This window comes from Diorhabda sublineata, chromosome 3 (genome assembly GCF_026230105.1).
Source record: "Diorhabda sublineata isolate icDioSubl1.1 chromosome 3, icDioSubl1.1, whole genome shotgun sequence".
Lineage (NCBI taxonomy): Eukaryota > Metazoa > Arthropoda > Insecta > Coleoptera > Chrysomelidae > Diorhabda > Diorhabda sublineata.
The window spans coordinates 4,410,292-4,437,177 of NC_079476.1; the positions used below are offsets into that span (position 1 = coordinate 4,410,292).

The following is a 26,886-nucleotide window of genomic DNA, read 5'->3' on the forward strand; positions in this document are numbered from 1 at the left end:
ACCTGATCTAGCTAGGGGTTCGACCTTGGAGAAACCATTCTCAGTGCAGAAAGGATGCTCTTTTATGTCCGGCAGGGGTATCCGGGGTCTTGACACCTCCCAAAAATAAGTGGACATCCCCTTTTAGGGTATATACCCGATTTTTTCTTAAAACAAAATAACAAATTAAATCAAGCAGGCAAACTGACAACTCAGGGTGCTTTTACTATAATGTTAACGAGTCATGGATCATGGTAGTGAAAGCAATGACCACGTTCATAAACACATATTACATTCCTTAGATTTCATAACATTAGCTCCTGAATTTATAATTGTAAATGATTACATAAAGAGAGTTTTTGGTAAATTTTGAACAAAAAATTGAAATAAAGTCCAATTAAAACAAACTAATTCAATTTTCTTACAACTTTTCATAATATATAGCGATGTTCAAGAAGCCCATTGCAATTGTTGTAATAAGCCAGTGTGGCTACATTTAGTCATTATAAAGAATTCGCTGGACACCCCCTTTGAGAGTTGGGTTGTTGCGCCCCTGCTGTCCGACTATTACGTTGCTCAACATTAAATCTCCATTATCATCAGTATCCATTATTTCCAGCATTTTCTGTTTGATTAGTAGCCCAACCCTTTAAATGATATGTATCGAGATAGGTTGTCCTACAAACTTTTTATTATTAGTTTTTAAATAAAACAAAACCACCTGCTCTCTCAAAAACACACCTAATAGACTAATGAAATCACTAGAGATAGGAGGTTTGTAAAAAGAAATATTTCCTTCTAAAAGTTAAATGATTAGAATTTTTTTTTTAATCTAAAACTAATTTTTTTGAACATAAATGTGGCTTGAATAAATTGTTCCAACATCAAAAAAAACGAAAATTTGATATTTTTGGAGTTAGGTGGTTTTACTATATAATGAGATATCCTTGTACATAAAACATTTGGATTGTTTTAGCATTTTTAGAGAAAAAAACATCAAATTCGTTTACTTTTAGGGTATGATCTCTTAGTTTTTCCGGTTTCCAATTAAATCTTATGATCTAGGAAGAAATAAAATACTAAATAAACAACAACCACTAAATGGTTAATTTATTTTTCAACATATATCTACATCAAATTTACAATACATTAAATATATTTGCATTTTTTATAAAAATAGTTGCAGTGAAAATATGCATATAGTTTGAAACGTGTGATATTCTGCTCGACAAGAAAATTAATTACTTGCACTTATTGTACAAAAAATATTGACAAAAATTGTTTTACACATTCTTTAATTTAACCCTGCATTTGTTAGGTTAACTTAGTTGGTACACAGAGGGTCACATACCCTAAGCTACTGTCTATTCTAGCTCTGTTTAAAGGTTACTTTGCTTTTAACGACTCAATAAAATGATTGCAGTTTTTAAACAAACATTACAGTTATAAACAATTCTTTGAACTCTTGGATGTAAGATTACGAAGCACAACAAAAGAATTCCACACTCTGGACTACACAACTTACTAAGCAGCAGAAGACCCTATCGACACTGACTCAGATATATATGAAGTATATCACCTCAGTTAGCGCTTAGATAGTGAGCAAAAAATATCAGGTAATGAAATATCAAATGTAAAGTAGATGGAAAGCACTGGTATGACAAAAAAAATGGATAAAGACACTACCAAATCCTAATATACGCACTCGTTAAGAAAACATAATAATCAAGATAACAAAATAAGTCTGGATGAAGATAACTGCCGATGACCCAGTTTCACTCGGTTTAATCCATGTGACATCAAGGATCTTCCCAATCTCTTCCCAGCACTCCTGCCTATATCAAAAGAGAAGGAGAAAGATCTCATGGATATGGCTCGGTATCTCACAGTTCCAAAAGCTTAGGAGATTTTTTCAAGGTAAACGTATTTGAAGTTCTGTGAATAAGCACGTGTGCGAAAGTGAATTTTCTTCCTTTTCTTTATTATTTTCCTTATTTTAACCTAACCTCTTAACCCTCATATCATTGATACAATGGAACATTAGAAGTTTATATTCGAATTATGCGGAGTTAAGAGTTTTAATACATGAAAAACAGCCAGACATAATTCTTCTGAATGAAACATTTCTCAAACTGGATCAAAGCATTGCTTTCCCTCATTATACAATCATTCGGCAAGATAGAAATGAGACATACCGTTTAGCCATAAAAACATTTGTATCAGTTTACCTAACCGGTTTCAAATCTTAGGAGTAAAGGTTAAAGAAATTTCAATACTAATATAGATTGGGCTGACTCATATAAGTATTTGGGGGTTATCTTTGATGCACAAAAATGACTTGGAAAGAACATATAAACAACAGCTGTCTGAAAGCAGGTAAAGGAATCAACGTGATGAGAGCTCTCGCCAGAACCTATTGGGGAGCCAACCCTTCAGTTCTCAATATCTACAGGGGAATTGTAAGACAACATCATTAGTACGGTATGGGAATAATCTGCAAGACTTCAAAGGAGATACGGAAAAAGCTAGATAGGGTACAATATAAGGCAATTAGAACAGCTTTGGGATTTATGAAATCAACCCCAACCGACGTTTTACTTGCGGAGGCATCAGAAACTAGCCTATTTTATAGAAGAGTGTGGTTGAATGCGAAATTTTGTTTTAAATTATTATCACTGAGAAATGATGAGATAGGAAAATCACTGATCACGTTTTATCAATTATATAATGAGTCGACGTTTTGGAGAAAAGGGCCTCCACCAAACTTACTGGAGAGTTTAGATTTAGCTTTACAAGATATAGATAAACTGGAAATCACAGAGGGATATCCATGCTACAACTACGAATACTAGCCGCAAATACGGAAACTGGAGTGGTTAAATTCCAACATTTCTAAGGGCTCAATAGGCTGCAATGAAAAATTTTTAGAAATAATAAAGGAATACAATGAACATTCTATAATTTTCACGGATGCTTCTCTAGACAAATGATAGGGAGCATGCGGGATCACTCAAAGGAACGAAAAAATGAACATTGCTCGAAGAATCGGAAACCTCACTCCAATTTGTACAGCAGAGATGATTGCAATTAAAGAAGCTTTAGAAGAAAGTAGCGAAAAGCAGGATAAAATTATAATCGTTTCAGATTGGATGAGTGCCTTACAAAAATTATCTGCTTCTCATTTATGGCCAAAAAAGATAATACCACTCTGTATACCAGACAACTAATCATGTCTAATATGGAAAATGGAAAAGACGTCTAATTATTATGGGTACCAAGTCATTCAGGAATCATATGAAATGAAAAATCGGATAAATTAGCCAATCAAGCAAGACAACAAAATTTAATAAGGGAATATAAACGTTGATATATGGCCAAGAATCAAAGAAGAATTATGGAAAAATTGGACTGAACTTTATCGAAGTGAGAGCGAAATCAAAGGAAGAAATTTCTTCTCTATAGAAAATACGCCTAGGAAATTTCCATCGTTCAACAATGCTAAACTAACAAGAAAAGCGATTATGATTATCAATAGATGACATCCTTACTGTTACTGTGGACAATTAGGAGACTTGAACCACACTTTTCTTGGTTGCACGATCAGATCATCACACAATGATGTATTGTATTAAGATCTGCTTAAGTATAATCAAGCCCCCATTAATGTATATTCGCTGCTTTTGGCTCCAGGTTCAAAGTCAGTTGAACTCTTAATCAAATACCTAACGAAAAATGACTTAACAGTCTAATTAGATAGTAGGCGCTTATAACCAATTATGTAATGAATGGCTTAGCTTATAATAATTGTAGAATCATAGATAATCCTTTTACCTACATAAAGAGCTACTTTCTAGAGCTATTTCCATATCCTACTCTCCCGGTACAACCCTCTGTGAAATGTCCTGGATACACCACAGGACGAGAAGAGTCTCTATCTACCACCCTCTGTAATAACCTAATCCTATTTTGAAGGGTATGAAGCAGGTCTTCAGACGTACCATGTGGTACACTCTTCAAATAAACGGGTAACTAGCAAAACACAGATCCTGGCTGTATGTCGTCAGAAAAAAGGCCAATAGAGAGAGAAGAAGAGAGAAGATCTCACAGATCATGACCATAGGGCGTTTTATGAAACTCTTCTATCAGTTTAGTAGTATTTTGAAGCAAGCTGAGTGTAGCAGTCGTTTATGTTTTCTTCAGTAACACTAATTTGTGTTCATTGTAAATGTTTATGTAATTGTCATTGTTCATGTAAGAATTTGTTTATTTTCTGTCGATAAAATTGGTTCAACCGCTTCAATTTTATTCTTATCCCTTCTTCAATACCTCACGTCTTTCATTTTTCTGTTGTTGAACAGCAAAATGTGAATGAACATACCAATGAATAGGTAGAGTATGTTTTTGCAACTAAATGAGTTTTATTTAGTGGAAAAACGTTTATGATCCTTTTTAGTTTGCCAGTTGCCATTTTAATTGCGTTTCAAACATCATTCACTCTCCTACAAAATTGAATTTCCGTTACATGCAACGTTTTTCCAGCCAGGTATTCATTTAAGTTATTCGACTTAACTACCCTCCCCCGCTACAAGTTCCCGTCCCGTATTTGCTACTTGGCGTACGAAGAAAAATTTCGATTACTTGAACGAGCAATTAGTCAAACTGATAAAAAGAATAGAAATTTAAAGAAAAGCATAGAGCCAACATAACTTAAGATAACGAATCCGCTCATGTTTGTTCTTTCAAAACATTCCATATACTTTGGGCTATATAAAAAATCAGTGCGATAAGTCGACTCAAAATGAAAATTAAGTGCAACATGCATAATGAAGTAGTTGATGGTAGAAAGTACTTTTAATGGTAATCAATTGGAGACCCAATGGTTCCACGTCAAGGGATTCTAGACTTTTATATTATATTACAAAAACGTTAATCGCCACGAGTTTCTCCAACAAAAACAGCAGTTTTGAATTGCGAAAATATACTGCCTTTGGACAAGCCACATTGTGGACCTTTTATAAGATTTCTATTTGGTCCCATAGGTTTGTAGCCTCTGTTGGATAATAAATTCGGATTGTGTCCCTTCGCTAATCCCAGACTACCTGTTGATAAAGTGGAATTGGGACCTTGCCATTTCATGTAATCCTCCCTGAAAATATAAATAAACAAATAAAAATTGACGTTTCGACTTATTTAAGTTTTATCAAAATATGTTGATTATCAAGGAAAAGAGATAGAGCTGGAGAATGGTTTATGAAGGGCGAAAGTGTCTATTTTAGGCCTAACGGAAACAATGAAGAGAAAAATCAAGCTGATGAACAACCATATAATACTTCATAATGGTCAAAAAATATACCTTCATAGTATTTAGTTATATTGTGGTCGGCCAGGTGGCCATTGGGCACGTAAACCTTCAGATGCCCCACTTGTCGTTACCAAAGGCCGATGTCTTTCGGGAAGCCAATCGGGCACTTTGGCTTGAACCCTTTGACGTCATTAGACAAGTTACGTGGCTTGTCCAAGTGTTTAAACCGCGCTCGTTTCAGTGCAGGACGTGGTCTACGATTTCATCCTCCTCCGTGCTCCAACAACACCGGATCGACCGTGGTGTGTAGATGGCTTCTTAAATGATAGTGTCCAGTTAAAAGTACGGTCACTAGTTGGATTTTGAGTTTAGTTGGAGCAGTTGTTTGGTGTCAGACGCACGAGGTCCATCTATATGCGCCTTCGCTTGTCTCATGCCAGGTGTCTCTATCCATCTCTGTCGAGCGTGCGATAGCAACACTTTCAACTACACCAAGGATGGGTTCTGGACCAATTAGTGAGTTCGCTGATCCCAGTCAAGCGAGTGAGTCCGCGTCATCGTTGCCTTTGTGACCGAACACCCAAACGAGCTGGATCTTGTAGCTATCACTCACCAGATTCTGTCTTTCTTGCACTCCACCACTAGCCGAGAGCACACCTTTTTAGCAGTTAGGGCTTCTGAGCTAATTGAGATTACTGTGTTCCTGTGGGGTCGATTGAATATTGCGCGTCCGTCTTACCTCCATAGTGGTGCAGCTGCAGGTGTGGGTTGTTTTATGCACAAATACCTAGTTCAATGTATTCATAAATGGGAGCCTCAATCAGATAGGATAATGACAGTGGACTTGCGCAAGGAACAAAAGACATCTATTATCGTTGTGGACCAAATGAAGATGATGAAAATAACAAGGAAACATTTTGTAATAACCTGGCAGAAACAGTAGAAAATGCAAAAGGGAAAATATATCTAGTAGGGGATTTTTCTTGGACATTATATCAGTGATAAATGAACGCAGCTCACGTTCAACTTGAGCTCATTTTTGATAAAAAATAATTGGTGCAAGGTTGCTTGAACGCATTAACGGCCTTTAATGGGTTAATTATAATCAAATGATTAGATTTTCTCAATAAATTTCTTAAAATTGTTATGCTGAGACAGTATTTATCTTGGTGATTGAAACGTATGACAGATAGTGTGTGTTCAGCGTGAATATCGTCAGAAATTTCAACTATTAATGTACCCCCGAATAATTTACCAAGTGAATGATACTATTTTCTTTTTATATAAATATACTTACAAAAGTAATTTTTCGTTGGCACCTTTTGCATATTCAGGATTTGGTCCTCGAGTATTACTTAAATTCGGCGATTTATATACCGACGATTCTTCTTCTACCAACCGCGAATAACTGGTCTTTTCCAGTTCTTTTTCAGTTTTCAATAGAGATTTTAACGATTGTCTACTTTGAGAAATTGGTATATCTACGGCACTAGATGTCGAGGGCTGATTTAATGCATCCACAGAATCCTGACTAAAAATACATTTTTTTTATTAGTAAATTATTCGTTGCCATTAGATATGCGTTAAGATTTATTGTACACTGACCGTTCCCAATGGGAACCAACGTCATATTTAAGCACTAAGAAGGGGATGACGACGTTTAACACGCCTCCCTGATTATCCTACAAATGCTCTATGGGATTCATATCGGGAGATCGTGCAGGCTAGTCCAGAACTGTGATTCCCATTTGCTCCAAGCATTCGGAACAATTCTGGCGGTATGTGGACGAGCATTATCCTGCATTAAAATCAATTGCTTACCAATAAATGGAGCAAATGGGTACACAGCCTCTAGGAAGACTTCCTCGATGTACCTCCGAACAGTCAGAGCTCCATTATTTATGAAAATCAGTTCAGTCCGGGCGTGGATATTAATTCCACCCAAAACTATAACTGATCTCCATTCAAAAGGCCGTGATTCACGAATGGTACATTTAGCAAATCGCTCACTGGTCGTCTCCACACTTTGTCTCGATTGTCTGAGTGGTATAGACCAAATCGAGACTCACCTGTCAATAAAACAGTTCCCAATTGCTCCAGGGTCCAATGAGAATACTATGTTTGCGCATACACGTATATTTTTAACCAAGTTTTTGTAACATACTTTTTGGTATATTGTTCCAAGATGTTTGAAGAGCCTTCCAAAGATCATCCAAAGAAGTGGGATTCAATTTTCTAACTTTCAGATCCAGTCCATCCCACGATAATTCTATTGGATTGAGATCCTGAGATTGTTGGGGCTATTTCATTATTTCTATCTCATCACTATCTTCTTTATTTATTAAATAGTTGAGACAAAGCTTAGATGTGTGCTTTGGGTCATTATTTTGCTACCCACGTCCAATAAGGCGCATTCCAGAAGTGTTAGCATGCGTTTTTAATATGTAATAGTAGTCATTTCTGTCTAGGCTTCTTTTAATTCTGTAGAGATCTCCTACTCCAGCATATGAAAAACACCCACGTACCATCATAGAGCTACATCCATGTTTTAAAGTTGGGAATTGGAACTCATCAGTCCACAGGACTTGTTTACAGTCCAATCTTATATGTAAGGGTCCATTCTAGTTGGTTTTTTTCTGTTTCCACGTCGTAAGTGGTTTCTTTGTAGAAATTCTTTCAATTAGGTCAGCTTTTTGTAAGCGTTCCTCTACTACACTTACTGATATCTGTTTATCGAGACTTTTATTGAACCATATTTGAATTTCCGGTGCTGTAAGCATTTTGGACGTGATGATTAGGGACTTATCCTCTGCTTTAGAAGTTACACGGGGCCTTCCACTGCGTTTTCTGTCCTGTCGTCGTTTGACGAAAAAAACCCAGGTATAGGTTTATCTACAGTAAGGGATAAGCACAATCTGAAGTTCTCTTGCATTCTTTTCTTGTTTTTTTTTAATAAATGTCTTTCAAATCGTCACCCTTAACTTTCCATTTTTTAAAAGGAAGTCTATATGAAATCCGAATCCGAATCGAAGAATGAAGTGCAGAAAAGCCAAAACTGTACTGATCTGCGTCAGGAATCTTTTCAAATACTTTTTTGTATTTATTTCCTTCGTTGTAGCTTTGCATATGTAGCAATTTGAGTTTGGTTCTGCTAAAATGTTGGCCACTTTACCATCTAACATTGTAAAATGAAATTTAAAAGTAATATTCCTCCCAGTATCGCAACCGCTTGTATTAAATCGATAACGGGAGATCGTTTGAATTTCTGTTATTGATTGAGAATCTTGTTCCCTGATTAGGGTTTTATTCTCTTTAACAAATAAAAATTTGATATGACCGCAAACAAGGGTTGATGATGGAAGTGTGTTAACCCATAAATCTCTGTTTCCACAAACTAGTTTAAGAGGAACAAACGCCACTACAAACAAAAACTCATCAGTGGCCAAACCTTCAGTAAATGGGAGTTTGTAGATGCTGTGGCTAGAACTAGAATACTTTCGCAGGTCTTGTTTAACAGATCTTGCAATTTTACCTTTGCAGAGTTATGAGAGTTATATGATTTTTTCATCAGACGAAGAGCCTCAACATTTGGAAGCTGATTGTTTAGCTTGTTGGCCAACAAGCTAAACGATCGAAGAATTGGATATTTCTTTTAAGATAAATCTAAATCTAATATTAATGAAAGTATCTGATGTGGCGCGACCCTTGACTGACAATCAACCGCGGTTGATTTATTTTCACTTATTAGTTCAGCAGCGAATGCTAATTCCACGGATGGTCTTGATAGTAAATCTTTAATCATTTTAGTTTTTTGAGACGCGTCCTGGCAATTTACATGAGGCTTTCGCAAGCTTGAAGAAGGGTTTTATTTAGGAACGGCAGACTCCATACTCAAAAGTCTCCTTGCCAGCTCAACTGGCTTAAACAAAAAATTATTTAACCATATATTATGGTGACTTTTAAATAGTTTGATGTATGGAATTTGAAGGTGCACAAATAGCGTAAACTGCTGAAACTCTGTTTGGTCCTTTTGAAGTTATCCAAGTTTCCAGAACATCAATGTTTTTCAGGTCTATGATGTTTTCTGAAAAAAATAAACAAAGCAGGAATGATTTATATATTCATGATGTATATTTGTTACTAAATCAAAATATTTCAAAAACTAAGAATGTTTTGGGTCGAAATTGAAATATGTTATTTTGAAGTTTTATTTCAAATATTATAAAAATATTAACGAAAAAATGTGATTTCAAGATATAAAGAAAAAATAATTATTGAAAGGTATTAATGAAAAATAGTTATTACTCACCTTTTTAGATGCCTGCCTCACTAAAAATTCAAGTGATGTCTACTTAGCATTAAATAAGAGTCCACTAAATTGAAATTGTTTCGACGAGACCGATAAACGATCTGCCACTTGTTCAAACATGATTTCTATCCTTTCTTTTTGTAAAATGGGATTTAAAGCTACAAACAATTTGTAAAAAAATTCCAGCTTAATTAAGAAGTAAACAAAAAGCTTGTCCGGAAACTTCGGATACTTTCCGTTGGTAGTGTAGATTACAATAATAACCCTAACAGGGATGAATTTAAAAAAAAGATCTTATATTACATTTAGGTCAAAAATGTGCAAACAAAATGAATCAACATACCAAATATATTATATTCGAAACCAAAAAAATGGGACCAACGATTTTTCATGTTTTACAGAAAGTTAGTATCAATTAGGGATTGATAAGGGCATGTATTTTCTCATTTTTCTCAGGACAGATAGACATAAGGATTAAGTAAGTATTTTCTCAGGTATCTAGTAGAAACTCACTCTTTTTTATTGTTAGTAGTTTGATCCTCTTGAATCATTATTTGTATTATCTGGTTTGCTCTTTCTTCATCGAAATTCACGCTTTCCAAAGCTATACAAATCAAGTGCTCCGCTATATCTTTATACTTGTCTTGCAATGCTGCTTTTACTGAAACAAAATATAGAAATAATTTTTTTTTTGGATTAACAAGTCTCCTTCATGTTAGTTACTTTTTTTCTTGTCTTCGCTATTTTTAATTGGAGGACGTACATTTGCGGCTGCGATTTCTTGTTCCTCTTTCCTTTCTTCCTCTTTTTTCGCTTCAAGTTTCTGTTGAGCGATTTTCACCGTATCTTTTCGTACGTAACCCATATCTTTGAGAATTTCGGACGTTTTTTGTATGTTGCTGTCGTTATTTTGGAGAATATCCAAAATAATCATTTCATCTGCTTGTGGGAAAATGGATTTCATATACCTGCAACTGTTTACTGTTAATATCAATTGGTAAACTATTTCATTTTGAAAGGAAGGTGTAATAAACAAAACTATTGCGAAATTAATAAAATAAACCACAAAATCGAAGAAATACTTCTCAGTGGATCCACCGCTAAAATAGTAATGGAGTATTTTGGCCAGTAGTTTTTATGTTTTTAAAAGGACAAGTCAGCGAATCGGAATTTTTTTCTAACTAATAACATGACTTTCCAAAGTCTAATGTTTTCATAAAACCGTTTTTTTTTCAAATACAGTGAAAGCTGGTTAAATGGGACCAAGAAAGGTGAGAAACCTCTATTATTGAGAGTTGCAATGAGGTCCCAGTTATTTTTTATTAAATTACTTCTGTTAATGGGACTTGTTAAATGAGATCTGAGACTTTTTCGATGTTCACTTCTATAATTAAGACTCTGTAGCTCAATTACCTGTATAAGTGAGACAAGTTAATCAGGTTTTAACACATTTTGACATGTTTTGACAAAGTCTAATGTTGTCAAAAAAACTGAGTCTACAATCGGTTACAGATCAAAATATTTTATAAAATACCAGTGCAATTAATTGTTAATATGAATTATAGATTAAAACTTAACAACATGAAGCAGCGGTTTCAAAATCATATTAAATTTGACTTATATACACTACTGTTCAAAAATTTTTGCTCGCCCTATAATTCACTCAGTAATTTTCAAAATTTTAAAAAATTTCTCTTTTATATTGTTAAGGGAAGGTCAAAATGGTGTCTTACAAACTAAAAATAATAGTGTACGTTATACGAGCGCAAGTTTATATTTTGTCGATGATTGGGACAAGTTAGAACTTGCAAGAACCGGCTTATTTGTTTATTATTCTTTACGATTGTAAAGGGTGTCCGGTGGTAAAATTAGGATTTGAATTTCGAATTTCTCCGTAACCATTGAGCGGAGGGGCGGGAAGTGCGTCGTCATTTGTGCGGGTTATTTAGTCGCGATGTCGCAGTGGACGGGTGAACAACGTGTGATCGCAATCGAAGCGTATTTCAAAGCCAATTATTCGAAGATTTTGTTCACATTACAATATTCGACGGTTACGTGACGCTCCAAGTGAAGATTTGATTCGATCATGGGTGCGAATGTTACGAGCAACAAGTTCAGCACAAAAGTTTGCGCGATAATTCGCGTCAGTCCGTTCGCAAGAGACTTGGGATTCCAAAAACTATAGTCAACGAAATTTTCTGTAATTTCATCCATTTAAAATCAAATATGCAATGTGCAAGCCCATTTACATTTGAATGGAATTGTTAACAAGCAAAATTATCCTTATTGGTTCCCTAAAAGACAAAATCGCCGCTTTAAACATCAACAGCCTCCTTACAGTCCCAAAGCGACGTTTGGGTGTGCGTTTTCAAGAAAAATTGAGAGAACATCCTGTCTTCACTCCACAGACATGTTTTCAGCAAGATGGTACCACCCCACACACGGCTAGGGAGACCATGGTGCTGCTTCGTGATTTCTTCCCTAGCAAATTGATAAGCCGTTTTGGTGACATCCCTTAGCCACCCAGGTCCCCGGATATTACCCTCATAGACTTTTTTCTATGGGAGTATCTCAAAAGTAAAGTGTACGAAACAAGTCAATGGCATCTCGGCGGCACTTCTTCAGCTAGTGGCAAGAAATACCGAAGCCAGGTTCCAAGAATGTGTCCGACGTAGAAATGTATATGTTCTGTAGTTTTTTTGTTATATAGATTTTAAATCCTAATTTTGCCACCGGAAACCCGTAGTTTAGTCCCAGGTAGCTCTGTGAGACGCAAGAGCTTGCCATGTTTTATACTTTTTGGACCAAACCGTCTTTTTATCAGGTTTGTAGACGAAATTTTTTGGTTCTCGCAATTTCAGATTCGTAAGTTTTAAAATATGTAAAACCAAGAAAATTCCGGTTGAATCTTGTGCATTAATCGCAAGCCTTCATAGGCCAGGCAAAATTAATCGTACCATTGCTGCCGAATTAAAAACACCTCGTCGACTACAACGTGAAAAAATATGCATCCACCAAGAGCTTTGCCGACATAAAACGTTCAGGGCGACATGTAAAAACCAAACCGTTGAAGATAAACATATAATATTGATCAGTAAACGTGATGGACAATTCACGGACCCAGAGATAACAGCTCAGATCAATTAATCTAGGGATCTGTCTTGGAAAACTTCTACAGTAAAAACGAGATCGAGGAAAGCTGGTCTTGTTGGAAGTTGTGGGTGGCCGATGAGCAGAGGCCTTCAAATAGGACCGTCGAGACCGCCTTGCGAGTAGACCGTTGAGAAACACGATGGCAACGCTTTTGGCCACACCAAAAGATTGGCGGTGAAGATACTTCTTTTATGACGTCAAAATAAAATTAATAAGTGGCAATGGGCTAAAGAACAAAAAAATCTGACGCATGAAGAGTTTTATGGAGTGAAAATTTAGGGTTTTTGAGTTTAAAAGTATTTATGCGCAGATCAAAAGAAGATCGGATCCATGTGTTTTTCCGATTGGAAAATATTGGGATTTTCAAGAAAGACAACTATAAAAATATTGAAGGAAATGTAGTACATTCTAGCTAGCGTCTGTTAGGCAGAAAATTCCTCTTGCAGCATGACAACGATCCCAAGCACTCCTCGAAGCTGTGCAAAGAAGTATTTAAAAGAATTGAAAAGGAAGAAGGTACTGGAAGTGATGATCTGGCCATCACCTCAACCTTATTGAGTTGATGTAAGACAAATTGGACAGGGGAGTGAGAAAGCAGTGTCCTACTTGCACTTCACATCTTTGGAATATCCTCTAAAACGGTTGGAACCAAGTAGACGATTATTTGTCGAAATTGTTGCAGGGCACATCAAAATTGTGCACCGATGTAATAAAGGCATTTAAATACGTAACAATTACAGACTGAAGTTTTATCATTACTATATTCTCATCTACTTAAGTTCTTTAAAACTACAGGGTAGGCAAAAACTTTCGACCGGTAGTCTATTTAAAAATAAAATTAATCACAGCAAGAGAAGGACACTAATATTTCTTCAATTTTGCTAAACGGTTATTGGTACAAATCAAAAAAGTAAAAGCAAGCATATTATGATGAAATAAGCGACATGCGGGTACGTTAGGGGCCACTACTTTACAGGTATCTTCTACATCTTTTCAGAAGTTATTCAAAAATGTATGGATTCCTATAGAATTAAATTAAAATCAATTCAGAGCTTAAAGGAATAAAATTAAACCAAAGAAGTTATCTTATAACAATCCCGATGGAAACAATTTAAAGAGATGTATTTATTTGGTATTGCTGTTCGCATTAAGGTTATAAAAGCAAATGGATTTAGTATTCAAGCATGGAAAATGGCAATAATTATACCATTACATAAAAAAGGAAAAGCAAGATTAATGCAAAAACTACAGATACGGTCTACAAAATAATGGCCGAAATCATACGAAGAGAATATGATCTGGTAGATCTGAAAGCTTACGATACAGAGCTAATAAATTTTACCAAAATGACAATCGAAGGTAAAGGCAAACCAAAGAATATTGAAATGTTTCCAGACCAACACAGGATTGAAACAGGAAGATCCGTTATCCTCTACCCTTGTATTAGAATGAATATTATGTAAAATCAGTTTGAACGGAACAGGGACACTAGAAAGAAGGAAAACACAACTATTGGTATATGCAGATGATGTACTAATTCTTTCAAAATCGGAAAGGAAATTTGGAAAGTCTTCATAAAAACGCCAATACCACAAAAGAAAAGGACAATAAAAAGTTTTTCAATACAATTTAAAGAACAAAAAGCAAGGAGATTAGAACAAATTCAAAGTTATATATATCTTATTGTGGTTGTCAAAGATGACGGTAACGAGGGAGAAAATCTAGAAGCAAGGATAACGAAGGGAAGTAAACAATTGGGAGCACTGAATGCGGTTATAAGTTTCAAAAAAATTCCCACAAAGGCGAAGCTACATCTGTACAAAATAATAATAAAACTAACACTGAGCTAAAGAGGATAAACGTGGATTCTTGACAAAGCAGAGCAGAGGGAGAGAAAGATATATAGGAAAAGAAAATACTCGGGAGGGTACTAGTGGATGAAAAGTTGGAAAAATTATGGCTGAGAAGATCGAACAACCAAATACGGTATTCATTTGGAGAAGCAGAATTTAGCAAAATAATTAGAACTAAAAGATAACAGTGACTGAGTCACATACAGAGAATGCTCAATTTTAGAGCAACAAAAAAAATTATGAACATAGAACAAGGAGGAACAAGAAAAAAAGGACGACAAAGGAAAAGATGGTACGCAGATTTAAGGGACAATCTAAGAGAGAGGAATTTAGGATTGGAAAATGAAAACAAATGATAGAAATATCATTTCTGAACGGCTTGCCTTTAGCATCTATATATAATCATGCCAATACCAGTTCTTAAGTTTAATTCTTCAAGATAATTTTAGAGATAACAAACAAATACTATTTGATAAATAAAAACCTTTTTTTTAAATCAAATATGGTCACAAATTTTTATAGTTATTACCTATTGTAACATAATAATTAAAAATAAGACATTGTTGAATAACCTCATTCAGAATATAGAACTGAAGGACCTTAATTTTAATTTTGGTGATGAGTGAGGTCTAGGCGAACTACGAAAGCAACCAGGTGCGGGAGAGCCCGTCGGTCCAGGGCTGTCGCATCTAGAATTAACGCGAAACCCCAATGGAGGGGTAGCGTGAATGTTTCGTTGGGGGGGAGGAGTCGCAAAAGGACCCGGCGTCGTTATTGGATACTTCTCCACTTGTAAGGCACTTATTACGAGAGCCTCACGACTGTGATACCTAGAAATGGGAAAAACAAAAGCCATGATATTTAGAAGACCTTTCGAGCAAACTTTTTCATAAATCTTGAGTGGGATGCACGAAATATTTAGTTATGATTCTTAGTATCTAAAATAAAAAATATACAGCAAACATCTAGCGAACGATTCACAAAAAAGTTTAAATTATATATTCTTTGGGGTTAACTAACTTTTTTCCACAAATTTATGTTCGTTATGTTTCATAAGTTTAAAAATTATACATTACATGTATTCAATTTAAGCATTTTTGTTTTGATTTTGAATCTATGAGGACGGTCTGAGAAGTACCTGGCTGATCTAGAGATGGACTATATTCTACTCTTGGTGAGATTGCGTCTTCTTTATCAACAGTAAAATATTGGGTAGCAGAGGCCGTACGAGCTGCAGATGCGAAGACCCGCATCACAGTGGTCGACCAAATAAGGTGTTAACCCCTGATATGTTAATTCGATCGTCGACTGAAAGTGCGCGAGCTAGCAGATATAGTAGTTACTTCAAAAAGTGCGGTACATTGCAATTTGAAACAACAACAGAGCATCGTGAAGATGTTTCCATTGTATTTGGCAATGTTTCACAGAAATAAAGACAGATTTTCGCCCCGGAGCAAAAGAACAATCAAAACAATAGACTTAGAAGGGATAACCGGCTCCAAAGAAGGCAAAGACCGAATGCGCGTGGGATAATTTTCATCGACTATCTTGAAAAAGGAAAAACGACGAGTATTATGCAACGTTTTAGCGAAGAAATCAAGCAAAAACGGCCGCATTTGGCTAAGAAGAAAATGTTGTTTCATCAAGACAAATCACCAGCTCATTTATCGGGCTAAAGTTGTTGAATTAAAATTTGAATTACTACCTCATGCACCATATTCGCCAGAGTTAACCCTCTGGGATTATTTTCCGTTTCCAGACTTGAAAAATTGTCAAAGATTTTCCAACAATGAAGATATTATGTCGGCAGTTAATGGCTATTTTGAAGAGCTTGACGATTCTTATTCTAAAAGGAATATCGAACTTATTTAACATCGCTAGGAAAAGAGATTAAGTTAGAAAATAAATAAATTTTCGTGTTTTCTCCATTGGGCTAGGCACTTCTGGAATCATCATAGTAAAAATCACGTTTCATTTATAGTAAACTAAATTTGTCATTTTGTTTGTTTTCTTAGTTTGCTCAAAAGATTTCAGGCAATTATTGGCAACAGAAGCAACCAGTTCAAATTGAATAAAAACGCATTGTTAAAAAGTGTGAGATATTTACAACTGTTAAGATCTTACGAAACAAGACGATATTCAAATATTTAAAGATACAATCGATACACAGATTGTGATAAAATTTCATTAGTATAACCCATGGACATTGATAATTGTTCGAAAAAATTCGAAAGCTTATCGCTTGGAATCAAACTTGTAAAAGTTGTTATGAAATTTGTGAGCATTTACCAATGTACGAGTATCATGCGCGGATAGAAATTTTTTTGCTAATTATGGAAAAAATACAGAACGAAAACAATTTATTTAAAGGTGCAATTAAAAAAAGAACAATTAGAAAAGTCGAGTGAAGATCCAGACGTGTTAAGTTTTTATAACTGATGCAGATATGTTTCTAATTCGTATGCTGTTAATAATTTGATTATAATTTCATGAATATTCTCGTCGGTATTGCAATCAAATCGAAATAAGTCAATATGTATCCATGGCAACGTGATAAAGTGAAATAAGTCCATGGGATCTGTTTTCAGTGTTCAATCAGATGACTTCAAATTAATTGATTTCATGGGACTTCTACTGGAGCAAAAAAATTCACCAAAAATATTTGTTACTATTGACGTCAGCGCCTATGGATTACTTTAAGGCATTTGATGTGTTGGATCATGATCTTCTTTGTGCAAAGCTGAAATATCCGGGATTTGACGAAATATCTTGCAAGTTTTTTTAATCTCACTTAAAAGGAAGAATGCAGAGAGTTCGCACGGATAAAAGTCCATCTGAGGCTTGCGAAATAGAATCTGGTGTGTCTCAGGGTTCAATAATTGGCCCAGTTTTGTTCCTCGTGTATGTCTTTGATATACTGGGTGTCCCAGAAATTGCACGCCAGGCTGACACGGGAGGTAGATCAACTTTAGATCTATCAAATAAAAGCAACATGACCTCAGTAAAAGTTTTTTAGTTTTCGAGATATTAACACTTTTAGGTTTTTTCAGAAAACCTCTACTTTTTGCCCTATTTTTGTCTGTTATGGGCATAAAAAACCTCTAATTTATAATTCTTTTTTTTTTCTGGGCTACCACTAATAGTTGGTTGAGACAACCCAGTATTCATTTTAATAAAAAGTAGCACGACATTAACAAAGAAACAACTCAATCTTACCGTTTGTTTCAAAGCGAAAACCTTAACTAAAGTTTGGTTAGCGACTGTGAAAAAAAAAATGTACCAGACTGAGTCAGAAAATGTTCTTAAAAACTAGCCTACTTAGTGCTCTTTAAAAAATGGTATAATATTCATAGCTTTTTTTTACTAAAAATTAAATAATATCAAGTATAGTCATTGAAGTCGTACTACTTTCGCAATACTTCAAATAAAAAATAATACGTAATACAAAGTTATGCCGACTTTTGTCTTCAACTTACAACTTTTTAGTTACTGTAATCGCTTTTTAGTTTAGCAATGTCTAATAGAGTTATCCATTATCCTTTTATAATTGTTGTTGTATGCTGGCATCAAAATAATTTGGGTACAGAACATAGGGTTGTATTTTTTTTATTTTCATTAGATTTTACAATTACAACATTCAAATAAATATTTACCATTCAGAATTTACATTGAATAAACTATTATAGCATATTTTCAAAATTTCTGCCACCTGCTCTTATGCATAACCTGCATCTTCTTAAAAACTGTGTCTTTAAACGTCCTAAACTTAAATTAGTAATTTCGCGAGCTGCTTCATTGATCCGTTGCCGCAATTCATCGACCGATCGAATTGGTTTACTGTACACTTTATCTTTTAAACATCCCCGGTAGAAAAAGTTCAGTGGGTTTAGGTCTGGGGAGCGTGGGGGCCACAAAATTGGTCCTAGCTGGCCAATCCATCTTCTTGGGTATGTGTCATCCAGATAAGCTCTAACTGCGCGGGCATAGTGAGCAGGGCACCCATCATTCTGCAGCCACATTCTTCTTGTCTCAAGAGACACATCTTCCAAAAGAATGGGTAGATCATTTTGTAAAAATTCTAAATACATTGCTGCATTAAGGGTAGCAGGGAGTTCGAATGGGCCCATTATTTGCCCATTGAGGATCCCGGTCCATAAATTTATTTTAAATTGGTGCTGCGAACGGTCTTGTCTTACTTCATGCGGATTTTCTAATTGCCAACTGTGAATATTATGTAGATTAAGATACCCATCTCTTTTACAGGCCGACTCGTCGCTCCATAAGACGTAGTTGAAAAAATTTGGGTCTTCCTCATGCTTCTCCAGCATTGTACGACAAAACGATACACGTTTTGTATAATCACTGCTTAACAGCGTTTGAACCCTTTGAATATGGTACGGGTGGTATTCATACCTCTTCAAAATTCGTTGCGCTTGCGATTTAGAAACGCCAGTACGTCGTTCGATTACCCTTAATGAAGTAGATGGGTCCTCCGATACTTGTTCTAGTACAACCTCATCCTCTTGAGTACTACGTGGTCTTCCTTGAGAACTTCTTTGGCCAGGGATTCTGCCTTCTCGGCAGGCATTGACAGTGCGAAGAATAATCTCATGGGATGCTCGCCTGCGGTTAGGGTATCTTTCCGAGTACAATCTCGCTGCCAATCTTGCGTTATAACTCACGTTAGCACGTGAAGAAACGCTTCCTGTCTCACCATAAATTAACAACATGTCTGTGTACTCACTAGAGGTGGAAAGCACAGGTTGTTCATTTGCCATCTTAAAAGCAGTCCAAATCACAAAGTAAATCGAGTCCACTAAGAGCGCTAAGTCGTCGTTATGAAACTGTATCCAATAAACTAATTCCAAACACTAGCAAAACGGAATCCAAGTTAATGCGAAGTTATCATAAAAATGCAAACCGAAACTTCAAGACGAAGGAATTAAAGAACACGTGTGTAGCACTAAACACAAGGATCAGTACTAAATTTACCCTGCGCCCCTGCGGTGCAGTACGCAGGTATTACCTCTGATCCTCTTCGTAACGTCGTTACCGACCGAACAATGAGTGTGAGCGAGATAGTCAATAAATGTTTAAGGTCATTCAGTTTCTCAGTGATATGGAGACAAAAGAAGGCTGCACATTCAATTAAAACTATTATTTTTTAGTTTCTTAATTTCGAAGAATTACGACTTCAATGACAAAACGTGGTATTATTCAATTTTTAGTGAAAAAAAACTATAAATGTTGTACCATTTTGGAAGGAGCATTCAGCATGGCTAGTTTTTAAGAACATTTTCTGACTAAGTCTGGTACATTTTTTTTTCACAGTCGCTAACCAAACTTTAGTTAAGGTTTTCGCTTTGAAACAAACGGTAAGAGTGAGTTGTTTTTTTGTTAATGTCGTGCTACTTTTTATTAAAATGAATACTGGGTTGTCTCAACCAACTATTAGTGGTAGCCCAGAAAAAAAAAAGAATTATAAATTAGAGGTTTTTTGTGCCCATAACAGACAAAAATAGGGCGAAAAGTAGAGATTTTCTGAAAAAACCTAAAAGTGTTAATATCTCGAAAACTAAAAAACTTTTACTGAGGTCATGTTGCTTTTATTTGACAGATCTAAAGCTGATCTACCTCCCGTGTCAGCCTGGCGTGCAATTTCTGGGACACCCTGTATGGTGTAGCGATGGTAAAAACAGTGTGTTCAGTATGAATATCACCAACGGTTCCAGAAATTGCAACTTAGTTAGATCTTTCAATCTCACTTAAAAGGAAGAAGGCAGAGAGTTCGCTCGGATCAGAGTTCATCTGAAGCTTGTGAAATAGAATCGGGTGTGCCTCAGGGTTCAATAATTGGCCCACTTTTGTTCCTTTTGTATGTCTTTGATATATGGTGTAGCGATGGTAAAAACAGTGTGTTCAGTATGAATATCACCAACGGTTCCAGAAATTCCAACTTAGTTAGTGCCATTCAAATCAACAGATATAATTGTGTTTTAAATATGTTTTTAAGAAATTTGTTAATGTATAATGCAATCATAATTTTTTTTTATTATTAGCAGCTTACTTTTTTAACAGCATTTTAATATGAGTTTCTGGTACGGTGGGAAACATTCCAGCAATTTTGGCCACAGTTGCTTCCTCCGGATCTGCTGAGTTTAACGAACTATCCTGAACCTTAGATGATCTTACAGTTAATGGACTGATTTTAGGTTTCATGTCCTGAAAATGTAGTTTTAGAATGTTATTAAATAGCTTTGGTTATAAATAGGGAAGCAGTGATGAATAATTTAGGAATAATGTTTCCCTAAGATCCTCAAATGTTTATTGAAAAAAATTAAAAATAAATCCATACTTTGAAACTTTACAAACCATGCAATTTGACTATCAAAATTATTATGCTGTGCATGTAAAGTTATTCACAATCCTACATTTCTCCACCCATTAACACAAAACATTTAAGCAAAGCTAAAGTTACGACTGGTTACAAATGTCTACAATACGAGGGTTGTTACTTATGTTTTGAAATAGATTAATAAAATTATTCATTTTTCCATTCTGATTAAGACATGTGATTTGAATGCAGCAACCGCTTCTTCAGATATAGAAAACTGTTGAATTCTCAATTTATTTTTGATCTGCGGGAATAAGAAGAAATCATTGGGTGCCAAATAAGGACTAACCCACCAACTTGATGATTTTACTGTTGAAAAACGTTTTTGTTTGGACTGATATGTGAGGACTCGCATTGTCTTGACGGAGAATGATTCGTCTTCTGTGATTGGTTTACCTGATTTTTTCCAACACTTCTGGTAAACAAATGCTGGTGTCCCATTCAGATTTGACCGTTATACGACCATTTGCTTCGAAGTGCTTCGAGCGCGAACAACTTGTGCTGAATTTGGCTCGTCTTGAAAGACCCATACGGTCAGACGTCTTTTGAAGCACCGCGTTTGAAGATGCCCAAGTATGCCTCAATCTCGCCGAATGTCACATATATAGATTTTTTCTGGCACAACAGCAGATTTTGAACGACCTTAACTAAATTCAACCTGTAGCGAAGTGCGACCATGATTGAATTCGCAAACACGGTGGCCCGAGATGGTGCTTCATTACCTAAAGTCGAAGCGAGTTGATCGGCACACTCCTGTAGATTTAATTCAAATCAAAAAATCATCGCAAGAAAATGTTCGCGATTAAATTCTATTTTTTGACCAAGACGATTGTCTCAAGTATCTATAAGCAACTCGAATAGTACTCGTAAGATAAAACGTTCTGAGTACGTTCACCATTAAAAACGTCAAATTTTATGATGACAATGACATATTCACCTCAGTGTTGCCATATCTTGAAACTCAAGTAGCAACACTCGTATATAATAAAAAAGCACACTCTCACTGACTACAGGCAATATCCTACTACATACTAGCAATTTAATCCTAGCCTTGTATACCGGAAAATTCAAGTGTATCAAAGATATGTCAGATTCTCTGAAAATAGTGACCATCCAAAAATACCCCGAAAAACTACAAATGACAGAAATAAGTGGATATATAACCGATATATATATATATATATATATATATATATATATATATATATATATATATATATATATATATATATATATATATGACCAAAAGCGGTGGCTAGTATATGTGTTGAATAAGAATGAAGAAGAAAATGAGCTAAAAGTGACTTTTATGCATCCTGCTGGTCCTTCGTCATCATTTTCATAACCAAAAAATAGGACATACAACTCACAGATGTACTTTGTAAAGTTGATCCCGCCACTCCTACAGGAAGTTATTATTTAATAACATCTCAAGAAATCTCGTTAAAACTTTACAAATCATCAAGTTCTGAATAACTTTCGCCTAAGATGTAACGTTAAAACAAATTAAGTTCGATTTCATGATTAATGTAATATAGTAATTTTTTTTAAATTATTATCTATCTATGAACCCATATAAGCCTCCCACTTTGAAATTTTCAGAATCACTAAAAGTATAAACTATTTATAGGAATGTTTTAAAAATGCACTTTTTGTGGAAATCGAAATTTTGAAGATGATTTTCCAAAGCAAAGTACGTGGTGTTGTATATCAAATAAAAAGCCGTGAGCAGCAGAGCTCCATCACGAAAGTCGAATTTTTCGTCGCATGAAGAATTTAACTAATACACAAACAAATCTTTCTATAAAATGAATTTCTTGGAAATGATATCAATTCTCAATCTTATTTCTTTATATGGAAAATTTGCTATTCCTCAATAACTTTTCATTTCACAAGTTAACTCTCTCTCTCTCGAATGAAAATTCATAATTTCAATAGACCCGGTGGTCTCGAACCCTCTTGTTCAATTCCAATTGACAACAAAGAAAAAATTGTCATAATGACAAGAAATTTCGAAAATGGGAAGTAAAAAAAATCACCCTAGCAACGATCATACTCGTATTATTCATTAAATAGGAGGCGGTCCAGTTCAACAATTACAACGATCAAAATGATTTCGGGCGTTTTGTGCTAGAAGAACTTAAGAAGAAAACTTTGAACTTGAGAAAGACAATTCTTCAACATCACCCCTACTTGCATGCGAAGTTCGAACCCTCTAGTTAAACTTTTTCTGGCCAAAAAATGACCATAACATGGAGAGAGGTGGAGATGGAAAGCTTCGACCTTAGACAGGAAATCATCTCGCAACTAATTGAACCTACATGGGAAATTTCATTTTTCAGTCGCTTTTCGTTTGACCTGCAGAGGTGAGCAAAGGTCAAAAACCACTTTTTTTGCACTGCGACCCCTCGAAATATTCATTTGTTTTCAACCAAACTCTAATAACATCAATCCGCCTCCAAAAAAGCCATTATGCTAACTTTGAACCATATCGGACCCATAGCAATTGCTCGAGAAACGAAAATAAGAATTGTAGCTTAAACAGATATATAGTTGTATATATAAACTACAGACATTCGAAAAACCATCATAATCGTGTTCAGGAGGTCTCAAAACATGGGAAAAATGATGTGCCCTCCATTTTCTTCTAGTCATACCTACCGTAATAGTCTAATTTTTCCTTGAAAAATTCGACTAAAAAAAGAGCATTTAAAGTTCACTAAAATGACATTGTTCACATCTCTCTATGGCTCAATTAGGAGGAAAGGAATGGTGATTTCAAAATATGTCGGTTACATTTTTTTGTTGGTTTTGCAAAACTTTACATGGACGTAATTCTGAAACTGTTCAAGATATTCGAAAAAAAAAGATATTTTTTTTAACTTTTATTAAGACAACCTTCATACCAAATTTCATCAAATTCTGAGGGTGTTAAGTATATTTTTTATTTCATTTTTATCAATCGTGGCATTTATCATTCAGAACCGAAGAATTGGGGTTGGAGCTGCAAATATTTCATTTTCCCCAACCAAATTTCTGTTACGGTTTTTTTAGCACTATATCATTATCTAAATTCATTTTTAATATATTTGGGGTTTTTGTAGGACAATTATAACATGCAAAGTAGATAAGTCCAATTCTACATTTTAAAAAATGACTATTATAAGAACGTTTATACTAATTTGCAATTTCATTTAAATCGCGCCACTAGTCTAGTTCGGAAGGTTTTTGATTGGCCAAAATTTTCCAATATTCAATATAAAGGGTGAGTCATGGGAAACTTTACATTTTTCTATCATATGTATATGATGTCAACCCCTCTTCTTAATTAATATATAGGGTAATTTGTGAAATTGACCTTAAATTTTAAATGTCTAAACAACTCATTTGATTCGTATTTAATATTGCATCCTGTATAATATGTTTCGAAAACACAATAAGTGATTTCCGAACAACATGAACAATCATTTTCATTTTTTGGTGAATGATCAAATCTTACCAAAAATAGATCAACCATATTGAGATTTAACATAGTGATGAGTCACACTTTGGTTAATTTTATATGGAATGACCCATAATGAACAATAAGAGTCAAGCACAAGCAACATAACTTGTATAACGATTTAACTTTGAAAACATTTTTTTTTCAGATTTAAAAGATCCTCTTGGTACAACGATACCCTGTATGAGGCCTCGAACAAAATAAAACACACTATTTTGAAAATATGAATTATAATAGATAAATTACAAGACAAAATAATTTCCCTTCAAGGCCACCTCCACAACAAACAATAATACTAATAATCCATTCAATTACTGTAGGAATCCCTTTCCTTCTTTTAATCTCTATTTGGACAACCTTCATACCAAATTTCACCAAATTCTGAGGGGGATGAGTAATTTTTTTTTGAGTTTGTTGATTACATATGGAATGACCCATAACGTACAATAAGAGTCAAGGACAATGTTTATATCCTTCAAAAAACTCGAGATATTTTTTATAGACTAGCATGACAATAAAATAGTTATAACAAATAAGCAAACAAAATTTATTTGTTTTTTAGTGTAGTAGCCCACACAGTGTATCTGTTAATATCTGAATACTACAAAGGTCTAGATAAACAAATTTCCACACATTCAATTAAAAATTATTTGACCACATCTATGTTCTATCAGCCACATAAATAAATAGCAATAAAATTTAAATGTACAGTGCAGAAAAAGTGTTATTACTGGCTTAGAATTGCTTATGAATATAACAAATGAGCCTGAAAGTAACAGACAACAAAGAAAACAAAATTTAGGTTTAGGGATACCTCAGTGAAAATTCTTAGAATTTAAATTTGAAAATTTGTTTATTTTGTTTTTCAATTTTTTATCTAGCTCCTCCTTTTTATTAAGCCGGGCACAGCATTTTGAGCTTTTCAAGCATCAGTAGTAAATTAAATATCTTTGTAGAGAATAGAAGCTAGCACAATGAGACTACACCATTATTTTCTATGAGATTCCCTCTATAAATGAAGCCCATACAACATTTTCTCTAAATCAAGCACTAATGCCATAAAATTATAATTTTATTAAAAAAATTGAATAAAGTGCCCTTTTTAAGGCATCCTTTTACAATGAAGGAATCAAATACCTTATGTAATAATTTCTATACTATAAGATATAGTATAATACTTACATATGCCAGAATATGAAATCTGAAATAAGTCTCCTTAATTTTTTATAAATTTTTGAAAATGAAAATTTTTCTATTTTTTCAAAGTTTGAAGCTCAATATCTCTGGTGAGTCAAAAGGTTATAAGAGTAATAACATAAAAAATGTCAAAATGAAAATTAATAAAATAAAAGCTAACTCATTTTAAACGTTGGAAAGTAAGTAAATAGTTTTTATTCTATAAAATTCCAACGCTACACAGTTTTGGGAAAATAAACCATGTTTTTCTTTTCAATTATAAAAAATTACTGGTTAATGATAAAAATATTCACTTCAATTGCACATGTAGATACTGAACACACTGTTCACACCACCACTACACCAACACTCACAATTACACTGTTTAATACGCGTTTCAATGACGAAGTTACCATCTTCAGAGACTGTTTACTTTCAGTCACTACAGTAGTAGTGTTGTAAACAGTGTAATCAATATGAATACCACCAACAGTTCCAAATATCCCAACTAAGTTGCACATGTAGAGAAATAAAAAATGAACAAATTTTCAAGTTACATACTAGGACATTATAATTTTCACAGTGGTATCCCTAACCTAAATCTTGTTTTGTCTGCTACTTTCATGGTCATATGAAGCAAATATGTTGAACTATCGAAACAACAACAAAAATTAATAAACATATGAAGAATGGAGTAAAGATTCTACCATGCACAAATGAAAAATACCTGCAAAGGTAAACTCTTAGTAGTCATGTGTGTTGGCATTTGAAATGCTGGTATAGGAGAATTCTGACGAGGGTACACATAATTTCTTCGTGATTCTGGGGTTCCGTGCTACAAAAATAGATTGCAGGAGCATGTGATAATAGGAAAACTATGTCTAGTCTGACAGATTAATTATAAACATGCAAATTTACCTGCATTGGAATATACTCATTTTGAGCACTGTTAGGATGTTTCTGAGTGTTCTGTATGATTCTATGCTTTCCTCTTGGATCTTCCCATGTTGTGGTTTTGGTATAATGATTGATATAATAACTGTAATAAATGATTATCTTTAACTGAAATATACATTAAGATATACTCACAGTTTTCCTGTTGCTGCGTCTCTTCTACAATCCCATCCTGGAGGTAATGGATTTTGTAGTTCGGCCATTTCGTATAATTTAATTAAACTTTAATAACTTCTCACATATATGCTTTGCATATATGTTTGT

General features: G+C 34.7%; 1 protein-coding gene across 5 annotated transcripts; it reads right to left on the reverse strand.

Moving 5' to 3' along the window:
* Positions 1-1,622: 1,622 nt before the first annotated feature.
* On the reverse strand, positions 1,623-26,879 carry LOC130441349 (uncharacterized). Of its 5 annotated transcripts, XM_056774976.1 has the most exons (9): positions 26,758-26,879; positions 26,587-26,707; positions 26,396-26,503; positions 20,664-20,818; positions 15,196-15,426; positions 10,314-10,558; positions 10,104-10,251; positions 6,579-6,812; positions 1,623-5,125 (listed from the first exon to the last, which is right to left on the reverse strand). In XM_056774976.1, the coding sequence occupies exons 1-9, from the start codon at positions 26,823-26,825 to the stop codon at positions 4,906-4,908; spliced, it is 1,530 nt and encodes a 509-aa protein (XP_056630954.1). In that variant the 5' UTR covers positions 26,826-26,879; the 3' UTR covers positions 1,623-4,905. The 5 variants fall into 5 exon arrangements, with proteins under 5 accessions (XP_056630954.1, XP_056630955.1, XP_056630956.1 ...); XM_056774977.1 differs by lacking the exon at positions 26,396-26,503; XM_056774978.1 differs by lacking the exon at positions 15,196-15,426 and having other exon boundaries at positions 10,314-10,564.
* Between the last annotated feature and the right edge of the window lie 7 nt (positions 26,880-26,886).